Consider the following 25656-nt stretch of genomic DNA (forward strand, 5'->3'; position numbering starts at 1 on the left):
ATACTATATCCTACCGTATGATACTATATATATACCCTACCGTATGATACTATATATACCCTACAGTATGATAATATATATACCCTACCGTATGATACTATATATACCCTACAGTATAATACTATATATACCCTACAGTATGATACTATATATACCCTACAGTATAATACTATATATACCCTACAGTATGATACTATATATACCCTACAGTATGATACTATATATACCCTACCGTATGATACTATATATACCCTACCGTATGATACTATAAATACCCTACAGTATAATACTATATCCTACCGTATGATACTATATATACCCTACCGTATGATACTATATATACCCTACCGTATGATACTATAAATACCCTACAGTATAATACTATATCCTACCGTATGATACTATATATACCCTACAGTATAATACTATATATACCCTACAGTATAATACTATATATACCCTACAGTATGATACTATATATACCCTACAGTATAATACTATATATACCCTACAGTATGATACTATATATACCCTACAGTATGATACTATATATACCCTACCGTATGATACTATATATACCCTACCGTATGATACTATAAATACCCTACAGTATAATACTATATCCTACCGTATGATACTATATATACCCTACAGTATAATACTATATATACCCTACAGTATACTACTATATATACCCTACAGTATAATACTATATATACCCTACAGTATACTACTATATATACCCTACCATATGATACTATATATACCCTACAGTATAATACTATATATACCCTACAGTATACTACTATATATACCCTACCATATGATACTATATATACCCTACAGTATGATCCTAAAGACTCTCAGACCATGACTAACAAGATTATCTTATCTGATGAAACCAAGATTGACTGGGAGACTAGTTAGGATCGAGTGAAAGATGAACGGAGAAAAGTACAGAGAGATCCTTGATGAAAACCTGCTCCAGAGTGCTCAGGACATCAGACTGGGGCGAAGGTTCACCGACCAACAGGACAATGACCCTAAGCACACAGCCAACACGGGGCAGCAGGTAGCCTAGTGGTTAGAGCGTTGGACTTGTAACCAAAAGGTTGCAATTTCAAATCCCCGAGCTGACAAGGTACAAATCTGTCGTTCTGCCCCTAAACAAGGCAGTTAACCCACTGTTTCCCGGTAGGCTGTCATTGAAGATAAGACTGACTTGCCTAGTTAAATAAAGGTAAAATATATATATATTTTTTAAGCACACGGCAGAAGTGTCTTTGGGACGAGTCTCTGAATGTCCTTGAGTGGCCCAGCCAGAGCTCAAACTTGAACCGGAGAGACATGAAAATAGCTTTGAGATTGTAATCGCTGCCAAAGGTGCTTCAGCAGATTACTGAGTTAAAGGGTCTGAATACTTATGTCAATGTGATATTCCAGGTTAATCTAAATCGCTAGTCAAATGGAAGTGTGGAAATGTTCTACAGCGAGATCAACGTGTGGTTGAAGTTGTGGTTTTATGCTGTTAAATCAATCCAATTTGAGAATGACCCATTACAATAAGTGTGTGGCCGTGTAATGCATAACTCATAAAGCAATTTACAACCTTGATTATTCAAAAACATAAAAATATTGTCCCAAAATGTATTTATTTTTTGTTGTGATATACTGTATGTTGGCTGTATCGCCCAGCCCAATGACTGAGTCTAATATGGAACCTATGTTAGGTTGACTGTTTGTCCACATTACCCAGCGTGCTTTGGGATAGGGGTTGACTGTCTTATGACTTCATTGCCCAGCCTTCTCGGGTCTGTGGTCTAATCCCAAATCAGTAGTTATTCGGGATACAAGGTGATTTGTACATCTTTCAGTTTGTGATCCGAATCAATTCTCTAAAACATGACCTATGACTACGTTACCCAGCCTGCCCCTCTCTTCCTTCCTCCAAGTGGCGTCCTGGTTCATCTCTCCCTTGCTGTCGGGACTGATGTCGGGGTTCCTCTTCTTCCTCATCAGACACTTCATCCTCAGTAAGGTGAGTTACCAGTAGTCACATTATACACTATTTGCAGTTCTCTGTGTGTGTGTACGTGTCTGTGCTGACCTGTGTTTGTGTGTGTGTGTGTGTGTGTTTTCAGGATGACCCTGTCCCCAACGGTCTCCGTGCCCTGCCAGTGTTTTACGCCTCAACGATAGGCATCAACGCCTTCTCCATCCTCTACACTGGCGCTCCATGTAAGAACTGCGACTTAACCTAACCCTGGCCCTAACACTAGACTGGTGGTCCATGTCAGAACTGAGACTTAACCTAACCCTGGTCCTAACACTAGACTGGTGGTCCATGTAGGAACTGAGACTTAACCTAACCCTGGCCCTAACACTAGACTGGCTCTCCATGTAGGAACTGAGACTTAACCTAACCCTGGTCCTAACACTAGACTGGTGGTCCATGTCAGAACTGAGACTTAACCTAACCCTGGCCCTAACACTAGACTGGTGGTCCATGTAAGAACTGAGACTTAACCTAACCCTGGCCCCTAACCCTTTAGACTGGTGGTCCATGTCAGAACTGAGACTTAACCTAACCCTGGCCCTAACACTAGACTGGCTCTCCATGTAAGAACTGAGACTTAACCTAACCCTGGCCCTAACACTAGACTGGTGGTCCATGTTAGAACTGAGACTTAACCTAACCCTGGCCCTAACCCTTTAGACTGGTGGTCCATGTCAGAACTGAGACTTAACCTAACCCTGGTCCTAACCCTTTAGACTGGTGGTCCATGTCAGAACTGAGACTTAACCCTGGTCCTAACCCTTTAGACTGGTGGTCCATGTAGGAACTGAGACTTAACCTAACCCTGGCCCTAACACTAGACTGGTGGTCCATGTAGGAACTGAGACTTAACATAACCCTGGCCCCTAACCCTTTAGACTGGTGGTCCATGTCAGAACTGAGACTTAACCTAACCCTGGCCCTAACACTAGACTGGTGGTCCATGTAGGAACTGAGACTTAACCTAACCCTGGCCCCTAACCCTTTAGACTGGTGGTCCATGTCAGAACTGAGACTTAACCTAACCCTGGCCCTAACACTAGACTGGTGGTCCATGTAGGAACTGAGACTTAACCTAACCCTGGCCCTAGCCCTTTAGACTGGTGGTCCATGTCAGAACTGAGACTTAACCTAACCCTGGTCCTAACACTAGACTGGTGGTCCATGTCAGAACTGAGACTTAACCCTGGTCCTAACCCTTTAGACTGGTGGTCCATGTCAGAACTGAGACTTAACCTAACCCTGGCCCTAACACTAGACTGGTGGTCCATGTAGGAACTGAGACTTAACCTAACCCTGGCCCTAACACTAGACTGGCTCTCCATGTAGGAACTGAGACTTAACTTAACCCTGGCCCCTAACCCTTTAGACTGGTGGTCCATGTCAGAACTGAGACTTAACCTAACCCTGGCCCTAACACTAGACTGGTGGTCCATGTAGGAACTGAGACTTAACCTAACCCTGGCCCTAACACTAGACTGGTGGTCCATGTCAGAACTGAAACTTAACCTAACCCTGGTCCTAACACTAGACTGGCTCTCCATGTAGGAACTGAGACTTAACCTAACTCTGGTCCTAACACTAGACTGGTGGTCCATGTAGGAACTGAGACTTAACCTAACCCTGGCCCTAACACTAGACTGGCTCTCCATGTAGGAACTGAGACTTAACCTAACCCTGGTCCTAACACTAGACTGGTGGTCCATGTCAGAACTGAGACTTAACCTAACCCTGGCCCTAACACTAGACTGGTGGTCCATGTCAGAACTGAGACTTAACCTAACCCTGGCCCTAACACTAGACTGGTGGTCCATGTCAGAACTGAGACTTAACCTAACCCTGGTCCTAACACTAGACTGGTGGTCCATGTAGGAACTGAGACTTAACCTAACCCTGGTCCTAACACTAGACTGGTGGTCCATGTCAGAACTGAGACTTAACCCTGGTCCTAACCCTTTAGACTGGTGGTCCATGTAGGAACTGAGACTTAACCTAACCCTGGCCCTAACACTAGACTGGTGGTCCATGTCAGAACTGAGACTTAACCCTGGCCCTAACACTAGACTGGTGGTCCATGTAAGAACTGAGACTTAACCTAACCCTGGCCCTAACACTAGACTGGTGGTCCATGTAGGAACTGAGACTTAACCTAACCCTGGCCCTAACACTAGACTGGCTCTCCATGTAGGAACTGAGACTTAACCCTGGTCCTAACACTAGACTGGTGGTCCATGTAAGAGCTTCACCATCTTTATTTCTAGCACTATACCAGTGTCTATCATGTGGAAACTGGGATTTCTTTCTACAATTATGTTTTGCATTGCTGGGCTTACCACTCTGTTTCGACGTGTGTGTCTCTCTCTCTCCCGCTCAGTGCTAGGTCTGGAGATGTTACCGGTGTGGGCTATAGCTCTGATCACGCTGGCGGGGGCTCTGGTCTGTGCTGCCGTGGTGTGGTTCGCTGTCTGCCCCTGGATGAGACGGAAGATAACAAGTAGGTGTCACCCTCTCTCTCTCTCTCTCTCTCACTGTTGTGTGTGTGTGTGTGTGTGTGTGTGTGTGTGTGTGTGTGTGTGTGTGTGTGTGTGTGTGTGTGTGTGTGTGTGTGTGTGTGTGTGTGTGTGTGTGTAAGATAATTTTATCCTCCCTAATACACATCACGAGGCTGCTACAACCTAGCCTAGAAATTAAAGTTTATAACAAGGTGCACAGATTTCGAGAGACAAATTAGAGTAATCAAGGTGACAGAGACACATTCAATACCGCCTTGCACACTCTTGCCTGCATCTAGCTGATCCGGTGTGTAATCATTTAGTCCAACCGCTGCTAAACAGTTCTGTTTTTATTGGACAAATTCATGTTGGTCCCTCCTCCTTTCCGTTCCGTTTGCTTCAGTTGAAGGAAACCGTTTTGCAACAGAATCAGGGGGATGGGAATGAATACACCCCTGATCAACCGCTCAGTCTGGTTTTTAACCTACATTTTTAAAGTTATAATAATAGAATGACAAATTTGAAATTGCATCAGCAGTTTTCCTGTCATATCATTCATTGTATACCTTTATAAATAGTTATCTGCCGTGTCAGAATGGTCCAGATCAACTAGCCCAATGCTAACTAGCTAATGTTGTTTTAGCCCGTAGGTATTCTCCAATGATGGCCCCAGGGGGGGGAAAAGGTTTAGGAACCCCACTGCCCTTGACGGTGGAGTTGAGGCTACTGTTAGACCTTCATTGCAAAACAACATGTTTTAATCCGTTTTTTTTTTGGTGACGTGAATGTATTTCGTATAGTTTTATCTAAAAAAAAATGTTTTTTTTAAAAGATCACTTTTACATTTTTTATTTTAATGGTTTTATTATTATTATTATGAAATTCACTGAGCAGGATGGTTAGGGTTAGGGCTAGGGTTAGGGATGGTCCTCCCTAGCGGTGTAAAGTACTTCAGTAAAAATACGTTAAAGTACTGCGTAAGTAGTTTTTTTGGGGGGTATCTGTACTTTACTTTATTATTTATATTTTTGACAACTTTTACTTCACTACATTCCTAAAGAAAATAATGTGTTTTTTTTACATACATTTTCCCTGACACCCAAAAGTACTCGCTACATTTTGAATGCTTAGCAGGACAGGAAAAGGGTCATGCGCACTAAACAGAGAACATCCTTGGACATCTCTACTGCCTCTGGTCTGGTGGACTCACTAAACAGAACATCCCTGGTCATCTCTACTGCCTCTGATCTGGCGGACTCACTAAACAGAGAACATCCTTGGTCATCTCTACTGCCTCTGGTCTGGTGGACTCACTAAACAGAACATCCCTGGTCATCTCTACTGCCTCTGGTCTGGTGGACTCACTAAACAGAACATCCCTGGTCATCTCTACTGCCTCTGATCTGGCGGACTCACTAAACAGAGAACATCCTTGGTCATCCCTACTCCCTCTGATCTGGAGGACTCACTAAACAGAGAACATCCCTGGTCATCTCTACTGCCTCTGGTCTGACGGACTCACTAAACAGAGAACATCCTTGGTCATCTCTACTGCCTCTGGTCTGACGGACTCACTAAACAGAGAACATCCCTGGTCATCTCTACTGCCTCTGGTCTGACGGACTCACTAAACAGAGAACATCCCTGGTCATCTCTACTGCCTCTGGTCTGACGGACTCACTAAACAGAGAACATCCTTGGTCATCTCTCTACTGCCTCTGGTCTGACGGACTTACTAAACAGAGAACATCCTTGGTCATCTCTACTGCCTCTGGTCTGACGGACTCACTAAACAGAGAACATCCCTGGTCATCTCTACTGCCTCTGGTCTGACGGACTCACTAAACAGAGAACATCCTTGGACATCTCTACTGCCTCTGGTCTGGTGGACTCACTAAACAGAGAACATCCTTGGTCATCCCTACTGCCTCTGATCTGGTGGACTCACTAAACACACATGCTTTGTCTGTAGTGTTGGAGTGTGCCCCTGGCTATCTGCAAATAAAATAAATTAAAAAAAAACAAGAAAATGGTGCCATTTGCTTAATATAAGGAAGTTGAAATTATTTATACTTTTACTTTTGATACTTAAGTATATTTTAGCAATTACATTTACTTTTGATACTTTTGTTATCAAATACTTTTAAACTTTTACTTGAGTAGTTTACTGGGTGACTTTTACTCAAGTAGTAGTTTACTGGTTGACTGTTACTCAAGTAGTAGTTTACTGGTTGACTGTTACTCAAGTAGTAGTTTACTGGTTGACTGTTACTCAAGTAGTAGTTTACTGGTTGACTGTTACTCAAGTAGTAGTTTACTGGGGGACTTTTACTCAAGTAGTAATTTACTGGTTGACTGTTACTCAAGTAGTAGTTTACTGGTTGACTTTTACTCAAGTAGTAGTTTACTGGGGGACTTTTACTCAAGTAGTAATTTACTGGGTGACTTTTACTCAAGTAGTAGTTTACTGGGGGACTTTTCTTTTACTCTCAAGTATGATAATGGAGTAATTTCTCCACCACTTGTCCTCCCCTTCATCCTCTGAGGAGCCTCCACTGCCTGGAAGTATTTGAGAGCTCCTTTGTGTCTATTTCTCACGCCGCCTTCAAAGCCCTCTGGACACCCAGACTGACTGAACCATGCCAGACAAAAGACTTGAGTCCCCTGCTACAGAGCCCCCCACCCTGGTCTCTGGCCTCCTCAGACTGTGTACCCTTCTGAAACCAAACAGCTTCTGCCAGCCGATGTGGACTTTCACCCCCCCCCTTGCCAAAAGGAAACATTTTAAACCCACTAACCCTGAACCCCAGCTAGCTAGAAAGAGTAAGACCTATTTAAGATTCTGGTTGGTTAGGGGAAATTAGGAACATTCTGGAATAGGTTTTTGTTTGGTTAGGTTAGGGTTTTGGTTAGGGGTTAGGGTTTTGGTTTTGGTTAGGGTTGAAGTTAGGGTTTTGATTAGGGTTTGGTTAAGGGTTTGATTAGGGTTTGGTTAAGGGTTTGATTAGGGTTGGGACCTGTGTGATTCAGTTGGTAGAGCATGGCGCTTGCAACGCCAGGATAGTGTGTTCGATTCCCACTGTGCCATCCCTCCTCTTGTATCAGAGGAGGGGTGGCCCTTTGTATCAGAGGAGGGATGGCCCTTTGTATCAGAGGAGGGATGGCCCTTTGTATCAGAGGAGGGATGGCCCTTTGTATCAGAGGAGGTATGGCCCTTTGTATCAGAGGAGGAATGGCCCTTTGTATCAGAGGAGGAATGGCCCTTTGTATCAGAGGAGGGATGGCCCTTTGTATCAGAGGAGGTATGGCCCTTTGTATCAGAGGGATGGCCCTTTGTATCAGAGGAGGGATGGCCCTTTGTATCAGAGGAGGGATGGCCCTTTGTATCAGAGGAGGGATGGCCCTTTGTATCAGAGGTTTGATGGCCCTTTGTATCAGAGGAGGTATGGCCCTTTGTATCAGAGGAGGGATGGCCCTTTGTATCAGAGGAGGTATGGCCCTTTGTATCAGAGGAGGGATGGCCCTTTGTATCAGAGGAGGGATGGCCCTTTGTATCAGAGGAGGGATGGCCCTTTGTATCAGAGGGATGGCCCTTTGTATCAGAGGAGGTATGGCCCTTTGTATCAGAGGAGGTATGGCCCTTTGTATCAGAGGAGGGATGGCCCTTTGTATCAGAGGAGGGATGGCCCTTTGTATCAGAGGAGGGATGGCCCTTTGTATCAGAGGAGGGATGGCCCTTTGTATCAGAGGAGGGATGGCCCTTTGTATCAGAGGGATGGCCCTTTGTATCGGAGGAGGGATGGCCCTTTGTATCAGAGGAGGGATGGCCCTTTGTATCAGAGGAGGGATGGCCCTTTGTATCAGAGGAGGGATGGCCCTTTGTATCAGAGGAGGGATGGCCCTTTGTATCAGAGGAGGGATGGCCCTTTGTATCAGAGGAGGGATGGCCCTTTGTATCAGAGGAGGGATGGCCCTTTGTATCAGAGGAGGGATGGCCCTTTGTATCAGAGGAGGGATGGCCCTTTGTATCGGAGGTGGGATGGCCCTTTGTATCAGAGGTTTGATGGCCCTTTGTATCAGAGGAGGGATGGCCCTTTGTATCAGAGGAGGGATGGCCCTTTGTATCGGAGGAGGGATGGCCCTTTGTATCGGAGGAGGGATGGCCCTTTGTATCAGAGGAGGGATGGCCCTTTGTATCAGAGGAGGGATGGCCCTTTGTATCAGAGGAGGGATGGCCCTTTGTATCAGAGGAGGGATGGCCCTTTGTATCGGAGGAGGGATGGCCCTTTGTATCAGAGGAGGGATGGCCCTTTGTATCAGAGGAGGGATGGCCCTTTGTATCAGAGGAGGTATGGCCCTTTGTATCAGAGGAGGGATGGCCCTTTGTATCAGAGGAGGTATGGCCCTTTGTATCAGAGGAGGGATGGCCCTTTGTATCGGAGGAGGGATGGCCCTTTGTATCGGAGGAGGGATGGCCCTTTGTATCAGAGGAGGGATGGCCCTTTGTATCAGAGGAGGGATGGCCCTTTGTATCAGAGGGATGGCCCTTTGTATCGGAGGAGGGATGGCCCTTTGTATCAGAGGAGGGATGGCCCTTTGTATCAGAGGAGGTATGGCCCTTTGTATCAGAGGAGGGATGGCCCTTTGTATCAGAGGAGGGATGGCCCTTTGTATCAGAGGAGGGATGGCCCTTTGTATCGGAGGAGGGATGGCCCTTTGTATCAGAGGAGGTATGGCCCTTTGTATCAGAGGAGGGATGGCCCTTTGTATCAGAGGAGGGATGGCCCTTTGTATCAGAGGAGGGATGGCCCTTTGTATCGGAGGTTTGATGGCCCTTTGTATCGGAGGAGGGATGGCCCTTTGTATCAGAGGTTTGATGGCCCTTTGTATCAGAGGAGGGATGGCCCTTTGTATCGGAGGAGGGATGGCCCTTTGTATCGGAGGAGGGATGGCCCTTTGTATCGGAGGAGGGATGGCCCTTTGTATCAGAGGAGGGATGGCCCTTTGTATCAGAGGAGGGATGGCCCTTTGTATCAGAGGGATGGCCCTTTGTATCGGAGGAGGGATGGCCCTTTGTATCAGAGGAGGGATGGCCCTTTGTATCAGAGGAGGGATGGCCCTTTGTATCGGAGGAGGGATGGCCCTTTGTATCAGAGGAGGGATGGCCTTTTGTATCAGAGGAGGGATGGCCCTTTGTATCAGAGGAGGTATGGCCCTTTGTATCAGAGGAGGTATGGCCCTTTGTATCAGAGGAGGGATGGCCCTTTGTATCAGATGAGGTATGGCCCTTTGTATCAGAGGAGGGATGGCCCTTTGTATCGGAGGAGGGATGGCCCTTTGTATCGGAGGAGGGATGGCCCTTTGTATCAGAGGAGGGATGGCCCTTTGTATCAGAGGAGGGATGGCCCTTTGTATCAGAGGAGGGATGGCCATTTGTATCAGAGGAGGTATGGCCCTTTGTATCAGAGGTGGTATGGCCCTTTGTATCAGAGGAGGGATGGCCCTTTGTATCAGAGGAGGGATGGCCCTTTGTATCAGAGGAGGGATGGCCCTTTGTATCAGAGGAGGGATGGCCCTTTGTATCAGAGGAGGGATGGCCCTTTGTATCAGAGGGATGGCCCTTTGTATCAGAGGAGGGATGGCCCTTTGTATCAGAGGAGGGATGGCCCTTTGTATCAGAGGAGGGATGGCCCTTTGTATCAGAGGAGGGATGGCCCTTTGTATCAGAGGAGGGATGGCCCTTTGTATCAGAGGAGGGATGGCCCTTTGTATCGGAGGAGGGATGGCCCTTTGTATCAGAGGTTTGATGGCCCTTTGTATCAGAGGAGGGATGGCCCTTTGTATCGGAGGAGGGATGGCCCTTTGTATCGGAGGAGGGATGGCCCTTTGTATCGGAGGAGGGATGGCCCTTTGTATCGGAGGAGGGATGGCCCTTTGTATCGGAGGAGGGATGGCCCTTTGTATCGGAGGAGGGATGGCCCTTTGTATCAGAGGAGGGATGGCCCTTTGTATCAGAGGAGGGATGGCCCTTTGTATCGGAGGTTTGATGGCCCTTTGTATCGGAGGAGGGATGGCCCTTTGTATCAGAGGAGGGATGGCCCTTTGTATCAGAGGAGGGATGGCCCTTTGTATCAGAGGAGGGATGGCCCTTTGTATCAGAGGAGGGATGGCCCTTTGTATCAGAGGAGGGATGGCCCTTTGTATCAGAGGAGGGATGGCCCTTTGTATCAGAGTTGGGATGGCCCTTTGTATCAGCGGAGGGATGGCCCTTTGTATCAGAGGAGGGATGGCCCTTTGTATCAGAGGAGGGATGGCCCTTTGTATCAGAGGAGGGATGGCCCTTTGTATCAGAGGAGGGATGGCCCTTTGTATCGGAGGAGGGATGGCCCTTTGTATCGGAGGAGGGATGGCCCTTTGTATCGGAGGAGGGATGGCCCTTTGTATCGGAGGAGGGATGGCCCTTTGTATCAGAGGAGGGATGGCCCTTTGTATCAGAGGAGGGATGGCCCTTTGTATCAGAGGAGGGATGGCCCTTTGTATCAGAGGAGGGATGGCCCTTTGTATCAGAGGAGGGATGGCCCTTTGTATCAGAGGAGGGATGGCCCTTTGTATCAGAGGAGGGATGGCCCTTTGTATCAGAGGAGGTATGGCCCTTTGTATCAGAGGAGGGATGGCCCTTTGTATCAGAGGAGGGGTGGCCCTTTGTATCAGAGGAGGGATGGCCCTTTGTATCAGAGGAGGGATGGCCCTTTGTATCAGAGGAGGGATGGCCCTTTGTATCAGAGGAGGTATGGCCCTTTGTATCAGAGGAGGGATGGCCCTTTGTATCAGAGGAGGGGTGGCCCTTTGTATCAGAGGAGGGATGGCCCTTTGTATCAGAGGAGGGATGGCCCTTTGTATCAGAGGAGGGATGGCCCTTTGTATCAGAGGAGGGATGGCCCTTGATTATTGGACATTTTGAAAGAAAAATGATTTAATAAGTAAAATTCCCAGGATCCTCTTCATAGACACAATGTCATTTTTCTCTCTCGGTTAGGTTGCTATTTATTTGGCCTGTCAGAAGGGTAAGGTCAGCCCCCAGTTTGAAATCTGTAAGAGCCTTGGGTAAGCTCCGTGACGCTCAATTATGAGCCTAATATCAGAGTCCAGTGGGTGTCAGGGAACTAGGGAGTACTGTGGTGTCAGTTTCAGACTGTATTCTTAAACTTTGTCTACTGAACATGACCGTTGTTCACAGCTCTGTTGGCTAGATGGTATCAGTGATCATGACTGTAGTCTCAGACACCTCTGTAGGCTAGATGGTATCAGTGATCATGACTGTAGTCTCAGACAGCTCGGTAGGCTAGATGGTATCAGTGATCATGACTGTAGTCTCAGACAGCTCGGTAGGCTAGATGGTATCAGTGACCATGACTGTAGTCTCAGACACCTCGGTAGGCTAGATGGTATCAGTGATCATGACTGTAGTCTCAGACAGCTCGGTAGGCTAGATGGTATCAGTGATCATGACTGTATTCTCAGACAGCTCTGTTGGCTAGATGGTATCAGTGATCATGACTGTAGTCTCAGACACCTCTGTAGGCTAGATGGTATCAGTGATCATGACTGTAGTCTCAGACAGCTCGGTAGGCTAGATGGTATCAGTGACCATGACTGTAGTCTCAGACAGCTCTGTAGGCTAGATGGTATCAGTGATCATGACTGTAGTCTCAGACAGCTCGGTAGGCTAGATGGTATCAGTGATCATGACTGTATTCTCAGACAGCTCTGTTGGCTAGATGGTATCAGTGATCATGACTGTAGTCTCAGACAGCTCGGTAGGCTAGATGGTATCAGTGATCATGACTGTAGTCTCAGACAGCTCGGTAGGCTAGATGGTATCAGTGACCATGACTGTAGTCTCAGACAGCTCGGTAGGCTAGATGGTATCAGTGATCATGACTGTAGTCTCAGACAGCTCTGTAGGCTAGATGGTATCAGTGATCATGACTGTAGTCTCAGACAGCTCTGTAGGCTAGATGGTATCAGTGATCATGACTGTAGTCTCAGACAGCTCGGTAGGCTAGATGGTATCAGTGACCATGACTGTAGTCTCAGACAGCTCGGTAGGCTAGATGGTATCAGTGATCATGACTGTAGTCTCAGACAGCTCGGTAGGCTAGATGGTATCAGTGATCATGACTGTAGTCTCAGACAGCTCTGTAGGCTAGATGGTATCAGTGAAGCAGACCTGTTCGTTCTAACCAGGGTGCCGTTCATTAGAGGACACAAACGTTATGCTACTGAAAAGGAAAACAAGTGTTTCTTATTGGACAAGGTCAGGTAGTCCCTCCCTGTTTTTGTTCAGTTTCATGCTTAATGAACACAACCCTGTTCCGGGAGCGAGAGCTCCCTACACTTCCATTGACAGTGGCAGTGACTCAGTACCTGACTATATATTTGTGTGACTTTTGAGTAGTGGGCTTGGTCCACTAGATGCCTTCCTCTTGGCCGCAGACACACAATCCTGCAGTTTTTAAAAACTATTTTCTTGCAATTCTACACCTTTTGCCATACCATAAGAACACGGTATAAGCCATCTGAGTGACTCAAACATTGACTAAGTCAATGGGGGCCTCGTGCCATGACGTTGACTAAGTCAATGGGGGCACCGTGCCATGGCGTTGACTAAGTCAATGGGGGCTCCGTGCCATGACGTTGACTAAGTCAATGGGGGCTCCGTGCCATGACGTTGACTAAGTCAATGGGGGCTCCGTGCCATGACGTTGACTAAGTCAATGGGGGCACCGTGCCATGACGTTGACTAAGTCAATGGGGGCCCCGTGCCATGACGTTGACTAAGTCAATGGGGGCTCCGTGCCATGACGTTGACTAAGTCAATGGGGGCTCCGTGCCATGACGTTGACTAAGTCAATGGGGGCTCCGTGCCATGACGTTGACTAAGTCAATGGGGGCTCCGTGCCATGACGTTGTTGGAAATGTTAGATTCTGTCAATTTTTTTATTTTAGTGATTGTTAGTTATCAAAGATTTTTTTTTAAATGAAAATATATAGCTTCATTATATTTTCTACATACTTATATATAGTTCCAAACTATCTATCTATATACACATTTGAAGTCGGAAGTTTACTTACACCTTAGCCAAAAACATTTAAACTCCGTATTTCACAATTCATGACATTTAATCCTAGTAAAAAATTCCCTTGTCTTAGGTCAGTTAGGATCACCACTTTATTTTAAGAATGTGAAATGTCAGAATAATAGTATAAAGAATCATTTATTTCAGGTTTTTATTTCTTTCATCACATTCCCAGTGGGTCAGAAGTTTACATACACTCAGTTAGTATTTGGTAGCATTGCCTTTAAATTGTTTAACTTGGGTCAAACGTTTCGGGTAGCCTTCCACAAGCTTCCCACAATACGTTGGGTGAATTTTGGCCCATTCCTCCTGACAGAGCTGGTGTAACTGAGTCAGGTTTGTAGGCCTCCTTGCTCGCACAAGCTTTTTCAGTTCTGCCCACAAATTTTCTATAGGATTGAGGTCAGGGCTTTGTGATGGCCACTCCAATACCTTGACTTTATTGTCCTTTAGCCATTTTGCCACAACTTTGGAAGTTTGCTTGGGGTCATTGTCCAGTTGGAAGACCCATTTGCGACCAAGCTTTAACTTCCTGCCTGACTGATGTCTTGAGATGTTGCTTCAATATATCCACATACTATTGCTACCTCATGATGCCATCTATTTTGTGAAGTGCACCAGTCCCTCCTGCAGCAAAGCACCCCCACAACATGATGCTGCCACCCCCATGCTTCACGGTTGGGATGGTGTTCTTCTGCTTGCAAGCCTCCCCCCTTTCTTCCAAACATAACGATGGTCATTATGGCCAAACAGTTCTATTTTTGTTTAATCAGACCAGAGGATATTTCTCCAAAAAGAACGATCTTTGTCCCCATGTGCAGTTGCAAAACGTAGTCTGGCTTTTTTATGGCGGTTTTGAGGCAGTGGCTTCTTCCTTGCTGAGTGGCCTTTCAGGTTATGTCGATATAGGACTCCTTTTACTGTGGATATAGATACTTTTGTACCAGTTTCCTCCAGCATCTTCACAAGATCCTTTGCTGGTGTTCTGGGATTGATTTGTACTTTTCGCTTTTTTACTTTTCACCAAAGTACGTTCATCTCAAGTAGACAGAACGCGTCTCCTTCCTGAGTGGTATGACGGCTGTGTGGTCTCATGGTGTTTAAACTTGCGTACTGTTTGTACCACTGTTTGTACTACTGTTTGATGTCAAGCAAAGAGGCACTGAGTTTGAAGGTAGGCCTTGAAATACATCTACAGGTACACCTCCAATTGACTCAAATGATGTCAATTAGCCTATCAGAAGCTTCTAAAGCCATGGCATCATTTTCTGGAATTTTCCAAGTTGTTTAAAGGCACAGTCAATTTAGTGTATGTAAACTTCTGACCCACTGGAATTGTGATACAGGGAATTATAAGTGAAATAATCTGTCTGTAAACAATTGTTGGAAAAATAACTTGTGTCATGCACAAAGTAGATGTCCTAACAGACTTGCCAAAACTATAGTTTGTTAACAAGAAATTTGTGGAGTGGTTGAAAAACGAGTTTTCATGACTCAAACCTGAGTGTATGTAAACTTCCAACTTCAACTGTATATGGTTATAGTCATTTAAATTTACACGCTTTACCATCCCAATTTTTATTTATTTTTCTAAACAATTGTATTTATTTATTTTTTTATTCTGTTTTGGGGAGTTGCGGCAACGGGGGAAACACGTGTGTAACGATGCTGTCCCCCTGTCCCCTGGTCAGGTCGCATGAAGAAGGAGCACGCTGCCTTGTCACGTATCTCAGACGAGTCCTTAGATCAGATCCCAGAGGAGGAGGAGGACACTCCCGTGTTCAAGGAGCTACCGGGCGCCAAGATGACGGATGACGCTGTGCAGCCGTTAACGGGTGGCACCGGAGGAGAGTCGCGGAGAGGAGAGGCCACCGGAGAGCTCAACAGCCTGGCCAATGGAGGCACTGTCCTGCCCAACGGACGGGTCTACGGTCAGAGCTAAAGCCTTAGCATTACCTGCCGGGGAGCTAATACAAGTCTTCAGGTCCCAGATGTACAGTATAGAGACAGGAGAGACTTCACGTTTCAGATGTCCGTCAGTATAGAGACGGGAGAGGCTTCTCGTTTCAGATGTCCGTCAGTATAGAGACGGGAGAGGCTTCACGTTTCAGATGTCTGTCAGTATAGAGACAGGAGAGGCTTCTCGTTTCAGATGTCCGTCAGTATAGAGACAGGAGAGGCTTCTCGTTTCAGATGTACGTCAGTATAGAGACGGGAGAGGCTTCACGTTTCAGATGTCCGTCAGTATAGAGACGGGAGAGGCTTCACGTTTCAGATGTCCGTCAGTATAGAGACGGGAGAGGCTGAGCCACTGGGTTTTAACCCATATACTTTGAGGGTCCACCACAAGATCATGTTGGCCCGCTGACAATAGTACTTCACCGCCAAACCACCTCTGATTTTAGAGCAGAGCAAAGTAGACCAGAGCAGTTCTGTCACGCTCATTCCTCCTGCTACCCAGGCCACTCCCACTCCATGACCTCATACTAACTTTTAGAGTTACTATATTAACGTTTAGTATTTCTTATTTCTTTCTCTGCTCCCCAGACCAGACCACTATACATGTAGTATAATAGTATTAGTTTAGTATGCCTGATATATTTACTGTGTTATAAACTGGGCGGTTCGAGCCCTGAATTCTGATTGGCTGACAGCTGTGGTATATCAGACCGTATACGAAATGTTTATTTTCCTCTCTGCTCCCCCAGGGCGGACCCACTCCATGACCAACGGTACCCTGTCCATGTCCAAGTCCCCACTGTCCAACGGCAGCTTCACCTTCGGTGGGGAACACATCCGCAGCGACGGCCAGGTGTACCACACGGTTCACAAGGATTCTGGTCTCTACAAAGACCTGCTCCACAAGATCCACCTGGGACGACTGGAGGACGACCACTCCGCCCCCACGCCAGACAACAACTACCGCCTGCTGCGTCGCAACAACAGTTACACCTGCTACACGGCCGCCATCTGTGGCATGCCGGTCCAGCCCCTGATCCGCTCCGAGTCTCGCGAGGCCCGAGAGGACAGTGAGAAGCTGGTGGGGGAGGGGGAGAGGTCGGGAAGCGTGTCCTACACCAAGAAGAGGGTCCGTTACGATAGTTACTCGTCGTACTGTAACGCCGTGGCGGAGGCCGAGATCGAGGCGGAAGAGGGCGGCGTGGAGATGAAGCTGGCGTCTGACCTGGGGGGCGAGGAGGCAGGGGCGCCCGGGGCTCCCATCCCACTGGATGACTCCGCAGAAGAGGATGAAGGGGATAAGGACAAGCCAACCGTCTACCTGCTCTTCCACTTCCTGCAGATCCTCACCGCATGCTTTGGATCCTTCGCTCACGGAGGCAACGACGTCAGGTGGGTGCTGCCCCCTGCTTCCGTCTGACTAGGGATAAGAAAGGTTGAAAACTTTCTTAAAATTCACAGGTTTTCCAGAATTTGTTTCTCCACTGTTGGATTTCTGTTGGAGTTAGTTTACTGACATTTGCAACTCTACAGCAGACAAGATGACTTCTCAATATTAAGACCATTAAGATTTAGTGTTTTTCACACAAGTACAATTTTTATCAGCCCAGCATTCGCCTTATAATCCATCAAACTAGTCTCAAACAGAAAGGAACCAGCCTGACACCGACTCCCCTCTCAAACAGAAAGGAACCTGCCTGACACAGACTCCCCTCTCAAACAGAAAGGAACCTGCCTGACACAGACTCCCCTCTCAAACAGAAAAGAACCAGCCTGACACAGACTCCCCTCTCAAACAGAAAGGAACCTGCCTGACACAGACTCCCCTCTCCCACTACAGTAACTACCATTCATCATAACACAACTACCATATCATATGTTATACACATCACTCACTATAAGTTATAGTGAGTTATTACTCAAATGTTATTGGTGACACAAATATTTAGCAGATGTTATTGCGGGTGTAGTGAAATGCTTGTGTTCCTAGCTCCAACAGTGCAGTAATATCTAACTAAATGCTTGTGTTCCAAGCTCCAACAGTGCAGTAATATCTAACTAAATGCTTGTGTTCCTAGCTCCAACAGTGCAGTAATATCTAACTAAATGCTTGTGTTCCTAGCTCCAACAGTGCAGTAATATCTAACTAAATGCTTGTGTTCCTAGCTCCAACAGTGCAGTAGTATCTAACTAAATGCTTGTGTTCCTAGCTCCAACAGTGCAGTAATATCTAACTAAATGCATGTGTTCCTAGCTCCAACAGTGCAGTAGTATCTAACTAAATGCTTGTGTTCCTAGCTCCAACAGTGCAGTAGTATCTAACATTTCACAACAATACACACTAATCTAAAAGTAAAAGAATGGAATTAAGAAATGTACAAATATTGGGACGAGCATTGTCGGTATCCAGAGTGTAAATATACACACGACATGGCCAAAAGTATGTGGACACCTGCTCGTCGAACTTCTCGTTCCAAAATCTATATACACTGCTCAAAAAAATAAAGGGAACACTAAAATAACACATCCTAGATCTGAATGAATGAAATATTCTTATTAAATACTTTTGTATTTACATAGTTGAATGTGCTGACAACAAAATCACACAAAAATGATCAATGGAAATCAAATGTATCAACCCATGGAGGTCTGGATTGGTAGTCGCACTCAAAATTAAAGTGGAAAACCACACTACAGGCTGATCCAACTTTGATGTAATGTCCTTAAAACAAGTCCAAATGAGGCTCAGTAGTGTGTGTGGCCTCCACGTGCCTGTATGACCTCCCTACAACGCCTGGGCATGCTCCTGATGAGGTGGCGGATGGTCTCCTGAGGGATCTCCTCCCAGACCTGGACTAAAGCATCCGCCAACTCCTGGACAGTCTGTGGTGCAACGTGACCATTTTTATGTTTTTGTCTATGGAGATTGCATGGCTGTGTGCTCAATTTTATACACCTGTCAGCAACGGGTGCAACAGCAACATTCCTGTAGTCAGCATGCCAATTGTAGGCTCCCTCAACTTGAGACATCTGTGGCATTGTGTTGTGCACAATATTTTAGAGAAATAAGCTGTTTTTGTTGCGTATGGAACATTTCTGGGATCTTTAATTTCAGCTCATGAAACATGAGACCAAACACTTTATATGTTGCATTTATATTTTTGTTCAGTGTAGTTCAGTTACCTTGGGAACAGGAACAATGGTGAACATTCAGCTAGCGTTCAGCATGTTATTTACACAACTACACCCCCCCCCCCCCCCCCCCCCCTACAGTAACGCCATCGGCCCGTTGGTGGCGCTGTGGATGATCTATGACCAAGGCGGGGTGATGCAGGACGCCGCCACCCCCATCTGGTTGCTGTTCTACGGGGGAGTTGGCATCTGCTGCGGCCTCTGGGTTTGGGGGCGCCGGGTGATCCAGACCATGGGCAAGGACCTCACCCCCATCACACCTTCCAGGTGAGAGAGGAGTGGGGAGGGGTGGGGAAGGGAGGGAGGGAGGGAGGGCTCAATGATCCAGACCATGGGCAAGGACCTCACCCCCATCACACCTTCCAGGTGAGAGAGAGGAGGGAGGGCTGCATGTGACTGACTGGGAGGATGGGTAGGTGGGATGACAGACACACGTATAGGTAACAGCCAAAATAAAGTAAATGAGGGATACAAGGTGCATTCAGAAAGTATTCAGACCCCTTAATTTTTTCCACATTTTGTTACGTTACAGCTTTGTTCTAAAAATGGATTAAAAATATATATATATCATCAATATATATCACACAGTGACAAAGCAAAAACAGTTTTATTGAAATTCTTGCAAATGTATTAAAAATCAGAAATACCTTATTTACATAAATATTCAGAACCTTTGCTATGAGACTCTTAATTGAGCTCAGGTGCATCCTGTTTCCATTGATCATCCTTGAGATGTTTCTACAACTTTGAGTGGAGTCCACCTGTGGTAAATTCAATTGATTGGACATGATTTGGAAAGGCACACACCTGTCTATGTAAGGTCCCACAATTGATAGTGCATGTGAGAGCAAAATCCAAGCCATGAGGTTGAAGGAATTGTCCTTAGAGCCCCGAGACAGGATTGTTTCGAGGCACAGATCTGGGGAAGGGTGCCAAAACATTTTTGCAGCATTAAAGGTCCCCAAGAACACAGTGGCCTCCATCATTCTTAAATGGGAGAAGTTTGGAACCACCAAGATTCTACCTAGAATCTGGCATAGTTTGGCCCGGCCAAACTGAGCAATCGAGGGTGAAAAGCCTTGGTCAGGAATGTGACCAAAAACCCAATGATCACTCGGAATGAGCTCCAGAGCTCCACTGTGGAGATGGGAGAACCTTCCAGAAGGACAACCATCTAGGCAGCACTCCACCAATCAGGGCTTTATGGTAGAGTGGCCAGATGGAAGCCACTCTTCAGTAAAAAGGTACGACAGCCCGCTTGGAGTTTGCCAAAAGGCATCTAAAGGACATTATTCTCTGGTCTGATGAAACCAAGATTGAACTCTTTGGCCTGAATGCCAAGCGTCACGTCTGGAGGAAACCTTGCACCATCTCTACGGTGAAGCATGGTGGTGGCAGCATCATGCTGTGGGGATGTTTTTCAGGAACTGGGAGACTAGTTAGGATCGAGGGAAAGATTAATGGAGAAAAGTACAAGAGAGATCCTTGATGAAAACCTGCTCCAGAGCACTCAGAACCTCAGCCTGGGGGTTCACCTTCCAACAGGACAAAGACCCAAAGCACACAGCCAAGACAATGCAGGAGTGGCTTTGGGGCAAGTCTCAATGTCCATGAGTGGCCCAGCCAGAGCCTGGACATGAACCTGATCGAACATCTCTGGAGAGACCTGAAAATAGCTGTGCAGGGACGCTCCTCATCCAACCCGACTGCGTTTGAGAGGATCTGCAAAGAAGAATGGGAGAAACTTCCCAAATAAATGTGTGTCAAGCTTGTAGCGTTATACCCAAGAAGACTCGAGGCTGTAATCGCTGCCAAAGGTGCTTCAACAAAGTACTGAGTAAAGGTTCTCAATACTAATGTACAGTGCCTTGCGAAAGTATTCGGCCCCCTTGAACTTTGCGACCTTTTGCCACAATTCAGGCTTCAAACATAAAGATATAAAACTGTATTTTTTTGTGAAGAATCAACAACAAGTGGTACACAATCATGAAGTGGAACGAAATTTATTGGATATTTCAAACTTTTTTAAAGATTGGGCATGCAAAATTATTCAGCCCCCTTAAGTTAATACTTTGTAGCGCCACCTTTTGCTGTGATTACAGCTGTAAGTCGCTTGGGGTATGTCTCTATCAGTTTTGCACATCGAGAGACTGAAATTATTTCCCATTCCTCCTTGCAAAACAGCTCGAGCTCAGTGAGGTTGGATGGAGAGCATTTGTGAACAGCAGTTTTCAGTTCTTTCCACAGATTCTCGATTGGATTCAGGTCTGGACTTTGACTTGGCCATTCTAACACCTGGATATGTTTATTTTTGAACCATTCCATTGTAGATTTTGCTTTATGTTTTGGATCATTGTCTTGTTGGAAGACAAATCTCCGTCCCAGTCTCAGGTCTTTTGCAGACTCCATCAGGTTTTCTTCCAGAATTGTCCTGTATTTGGCTCTATCCATCTTCCCATCAATTTGAACCATCTTCCCTGTCCCTGCTGAAGAAAAGCAGGCCCAAACCATGATGCTGCCACCACCATGTTTGACAGTGGGGATGGTGTGTTCAGCTGTGTTGCTTTTACGCCAAACATAACGTCTTGCATTGTAGCCAAAAAGTTCCATTTTGGTTTCATCTGACCAGAGCACCTTCTTCCACATGTTTGGTGTGTCTCCCAGGTGGCTTGTGGCAAACTTTAAACGACACTTTTTATGGATATCTTTAAGAAATGGCTTTCTTCTTGCCACTCTTCCATAAAGGCCAGATTTGTGCAATATACGACTGATTGTTGTCCTATGGACAGAGTCTCCCACCTCAGCTGTAGATCTCTGCAGTTCATCCAGAGTGATCATGGGCCTCTTGGCTGCATCTCTGATCAGTCTTCTCCTTGTATGAGCTGAAAGTTTAGAGGGACGGCCAGGTCTTGGTAGATTTGCAGTGATCTGATACTCCTTCCATTTCAATATTATCGCTTGCACAGTGCTCCTTGGGATGTTTAAAGCTTGGGAAATCTTTTTGTATCCAAATCCGGCTTTAAACTTCTTCACAACAGTATCTCGGACCTGCCTGGTGTGTTCCTTGTTCTTCATGATGCTCTCTGCGCTTTTAACGGACCTCTGAGACTATCACAGTGCAGGTGCATTTATACGGAGACTTTATTACACACAGGTGGATTGTATTTATCATCATTAGTCATTTAGGTCAACATTGGATCATTCAGAGATCCTCACTGAACTTCTGGAGAGAGTTTGCTGCACTGAAAGTAAAGGGGCTGAATAATTTTGCACGCCCAATTTTTCAGTTTTTGATTTGTTAAAAAAGTTTGAAATATCCAATAAATGTCGTTCCACTTCATGATTGTGTCCCACTTGTTGTTGATTCTTCACAAAAAAATACAGTTTTATATCTTTGTTTGAAGCCTGAAATGTGGCAAAAGGTCGCAAAGTTCAAGGGGGCTGAATACTTTCGCAAGGCACTGTAAATGTGATATTTCAGTAATTTCTTTTAATAGAAATTTGCCCAAAAATTCTTTACATATGTTTCTGCTTTGTCATTATGGGGTATTGTGATGTCATTATGGGGTGTTGTGATGTCATTATGGGGTATTGTGATGTCATTATGGGGTATTGTGATGTCATTATAGGGTAATGATTGATGCGGAACAACCATTTTTATACATTTTAGAATACGCCTTTAATGTAACAAAATGTGTTTTCTACCAACATCAACAAATCACCAAATTATGGAGTTTCTCGTGGAAGAATGGTGTCTCATCCCTCCAATAGAGTTGCAGACACCTGTGGAATCTGTGCCCAAAGCTCATTGAAGTTGTTGGGTCGTAGTGGCCCATCGCCCTATTAAGACACTTTATGGTGAGGTTTCCTTTATATTGGCAGTTACCTGTATGTAGCCTATATGAAATCCCAGATATGTCAATGCATACACATACTGGCATAGTGGACTTGGTGTTTCAGATTGATAGACTCATGCATGTAGAGTGGAATGCACAAACAAACTCATAGACTTCCTCTTCATACACTTTGTCTGCCTGTCTGTCTGCCTGTCTGTCTGCCTGTCTGTTTGACTGCCTGTCTGACTGCTTGCCTGTCTGACTGCTTGCCTGACTGCCTGTGACTGCTTGTCTGACTGCCTGTCTGACTGCCTGTGACTGCTTGTCTGACTGCTTGTCTGACTGCCTGTCTGACTGCTTGCCTGTCTGACTGCCTGACTGCTTGCCTGTCTGACTGCCTGTCTGACTGCTTGCCTGTCTGACTGCTTGCCTGCCTGCCTGCCTGTCTGACTGACTGCCTGCCTGTCTGACTGCCTGCCTGTCTGCCTGTCTGTCTGTCTGTCTGTCTGTCTGCCTGTCTGCCTGTCTGTCTGTCTGTCTGCCTGCCTGTCTGACTGCCTGTCTGACTGCTTGCCTGTCTGACTGCCTGCCTGTCTGACTGCCTGTCTGACTGCCTGCCTGTCTGTCTGCCTGTCTGTCTGTCTGTCTGTCTGTCTGCCTGTCTGACTGCCTGCCTGTCTGACTGCTTGTCTGACTGCCTGTCTGACTGCTTGCCTGTCTGACTGCCTGTCTGACTGCTTGCCTGTCTGACTGCTTGCCTGTCTGACTGCCTGTCTGACTGCCTGCCTGTCTGACTGCCTGCCTGTCTGACTGCCTGCCTGTCTGTCTGCCTGTCTGACTGCCTGCCTGTCTGACTGCTTGTCTGACTGCCTGTCTGACTGCTTGCCTGTCTGACTGCCTGTCTGACTGCTTGCCTGTCTGACTGCCTGTCTGACTGCCTGATGAGTCTGCGTGAACCCTTTGTCTTCTGAACTGAACCAACCAAACACCGCTGTAGAACCACTGCTAGGAACCCAGTCCTCAACCCTTCTCTACTCTATTGTCCTGATCCTCACTATAGAACCCCTCTACTCTAGAACCCTCTGGAATCTAGATCATGGATGGGCAACTTTGATAGGGGGGGGGTTTGGGGTCACAGAGGAAATGAAACTCATCGTGGTAGGCCGCAGTGGCTCGTGTACCCACATCCTATTTAACATGATAACTGAGGATCAATGGGCCCCGTCCTGGTTGGTAATTGGACCGTGATTACTACAAGTTTAGATAGCTGTCTGCTAGACTCATTCACCAATCTAAAGCATTTTATCTGACATGGACTGATTGAGTGACCGCTGATGCACAACCAAATGACCAAATTGTGCCTTGTGTATTTCTATTATTCTAACTTTGAACAGTAAGTTGAGACTGAGTTCCCTAGTCGGGGGGGGGGGGGGGGGGGGGGGGGGGGGGGGGGGGGGGGGGGGGGGGGGGGGGGGGGGGGGGGGGGGGGGGGGGGGGGGGGGATTGGTCTGCGGGTGCCTACAAAAAGGGGGCGTTGCCCATCCCTGTTCTACATCCTCAATAGAACCCTACTGGGGGGATTGATCCTAGTTCTGCTTCTTAGAACCTTGAGACTGCACTATTCCCCCTCACCATTCTTAGAACCCTACCCACCACACTAAAACGCTGCTTTTTAGAACCCTACCCACCTCACTAGAACCTGCTTTTTAGAACCCTACCCACCTCACTAGAACGCTGCTTTTTAGAACCCTACCCACCACACTAAAACGCTGCTTTTTAGAACCCTACCCACCTCACTAGAACGCTGCTTTTTAGAACCCTACCCACCACACTAGAATGCTGCTTTTTAGAACCCTACCCACCTCACTAGAACCTGCTTTTTAGAACCCTACCCACCTCACTAGAACGCTGCTTTTTAGAACCCTACCCACCTCACTAGAACCTGCTTTTTAGAACCCTACCCACCTCACTAGAACGCTGCTTTTTAGAACCCTACCCACCTCACTAGAACGCTGCTTTTTAGAACCCTACCCACCACACTAGAATGCTGCTTTTTAGAACCCTACCCACCTCACTAGAACCTGCTTTTTAGAACCCTACCCACCTCACTAGAACCTGCTTCAGGATTCTCTGTAGTCGTCAGTAAACAAGTGTGTCTCTTCCTTGTCAACCCAGCAGAGCAGGGCTCATGTTAACCTCACTTTGACCCACAGACGGACACACATGGATCCATCTAGTAGAGGGAGGCCAAACTGATCCAACCCTTTGTGTAAATCCCTGAAAGAACAGAGAGCTCAGCAGCCTTAGTCCTCCATCTCTCTTTCTCTTCCTGTCTCGCTTGCTCCCTCGCCATCTCCCTTTCTCGCTCTCTGTCTCCTTTCTCTCTCTCTGTCTCCCCCCTCTCTCTCTCTCTCTCTCTCTCTCTCTCTCTCTCTCTCTAACCTCCCTGCCCCCCTATATCTCTCTCTTCTTTTCTCCTCACTAATTAGTAGAGTATAGAATGTGCCCTGGTCCTCGCAGATCAAACAGGATGGGGTGGCCTGGCAAGAACATCACAGAGCTGCAGGAAGTGGGCCAATGGTGTTGCATTCTGGGAAAGGGAACACCGCAGTGGGAGTCTGGCCTCTAGTCCGCCGAGGGATGCCAGCCAGACTTTCTCCTTCTTTATCCCTTGCGATCACTACCCCCTCTTTTTCTCACTCGCTCTCTCCCTCTATCGCTCTTATTTCTGTCTGCTTCTCTTCTCTTCACTTTTGCACAATGAGTTCATTCTCCCTCTCCCCTCTCTAGCCATCTCTCTCTCCCCCCTCTAGCCATCTCTCTCTCCCCTCTAGCCATCTCTCTCTCCCCTCTAGCCATCTCTCTCTCCCCTCTAGTCATCTCTCTCTCCCCTCTAGTCATCTCTCTCTCCCCTCTAGCCATCTCTCTCTCCCCTCTCTAGCCATCTCTCTCTCCCCTCTAGCCATCTCTCTCTCCCCTCT

General features: G+C 46.7%; 1 protein-coding gene across 6 annotated transcripts in view; it reads left to right on the plus strand.

The window, feature by feature from the left end:
• The window catches only part of LOC110535134 (sodium-dependent phosphate transporter 2), a 104047-nt gene that overhangs the window by 70080 nt on the left and 8311 nt on the right, over positions 1-25656 (plus strand). For all 6 annotated transcript variants that reach the window (XM_036936491.1, XM_036936487.1, XM_036936492.1 and 3 more), the window contains exons 4-9: positions 1953-2038; positions 2142-2238; positions 4431-4550; positions 15380-15619; positions 16397-17039; positions 18921-19106. In XM_036936491.1, the coding sequence (XP_036792386.1) occupies positions 1953-2038; positions 2142-2238; positions 4431-4550; positions 15380-15619; positions 16397-17039; positions 18921-19106 (1372 nt within the window). The remainder of the gene's footprint in view (positions 1-1952; positions 2039-2141; positions 2239-4430; positions 4551-15379; positions 15620-16396; positions 17040-18920; positions 19107-25656) is intronic.

The sequence above is a fragment of the Oncorhynchus mykiss genome, chromosome 11 (assembly GCF_013265735.2).
Source record: "Oncorhynchus mykiss isolate Arlee chromosome 11, USDA_OmykA_1.1, whole genome shotgun sequence".
NCBI classification, from domain to species: Eukaryota; Metazoa; Chordata; class Actinopteri; order Salmoniformes; family Salmonidae; genus Oncorhynchus; species Oncorhynchus mykiss.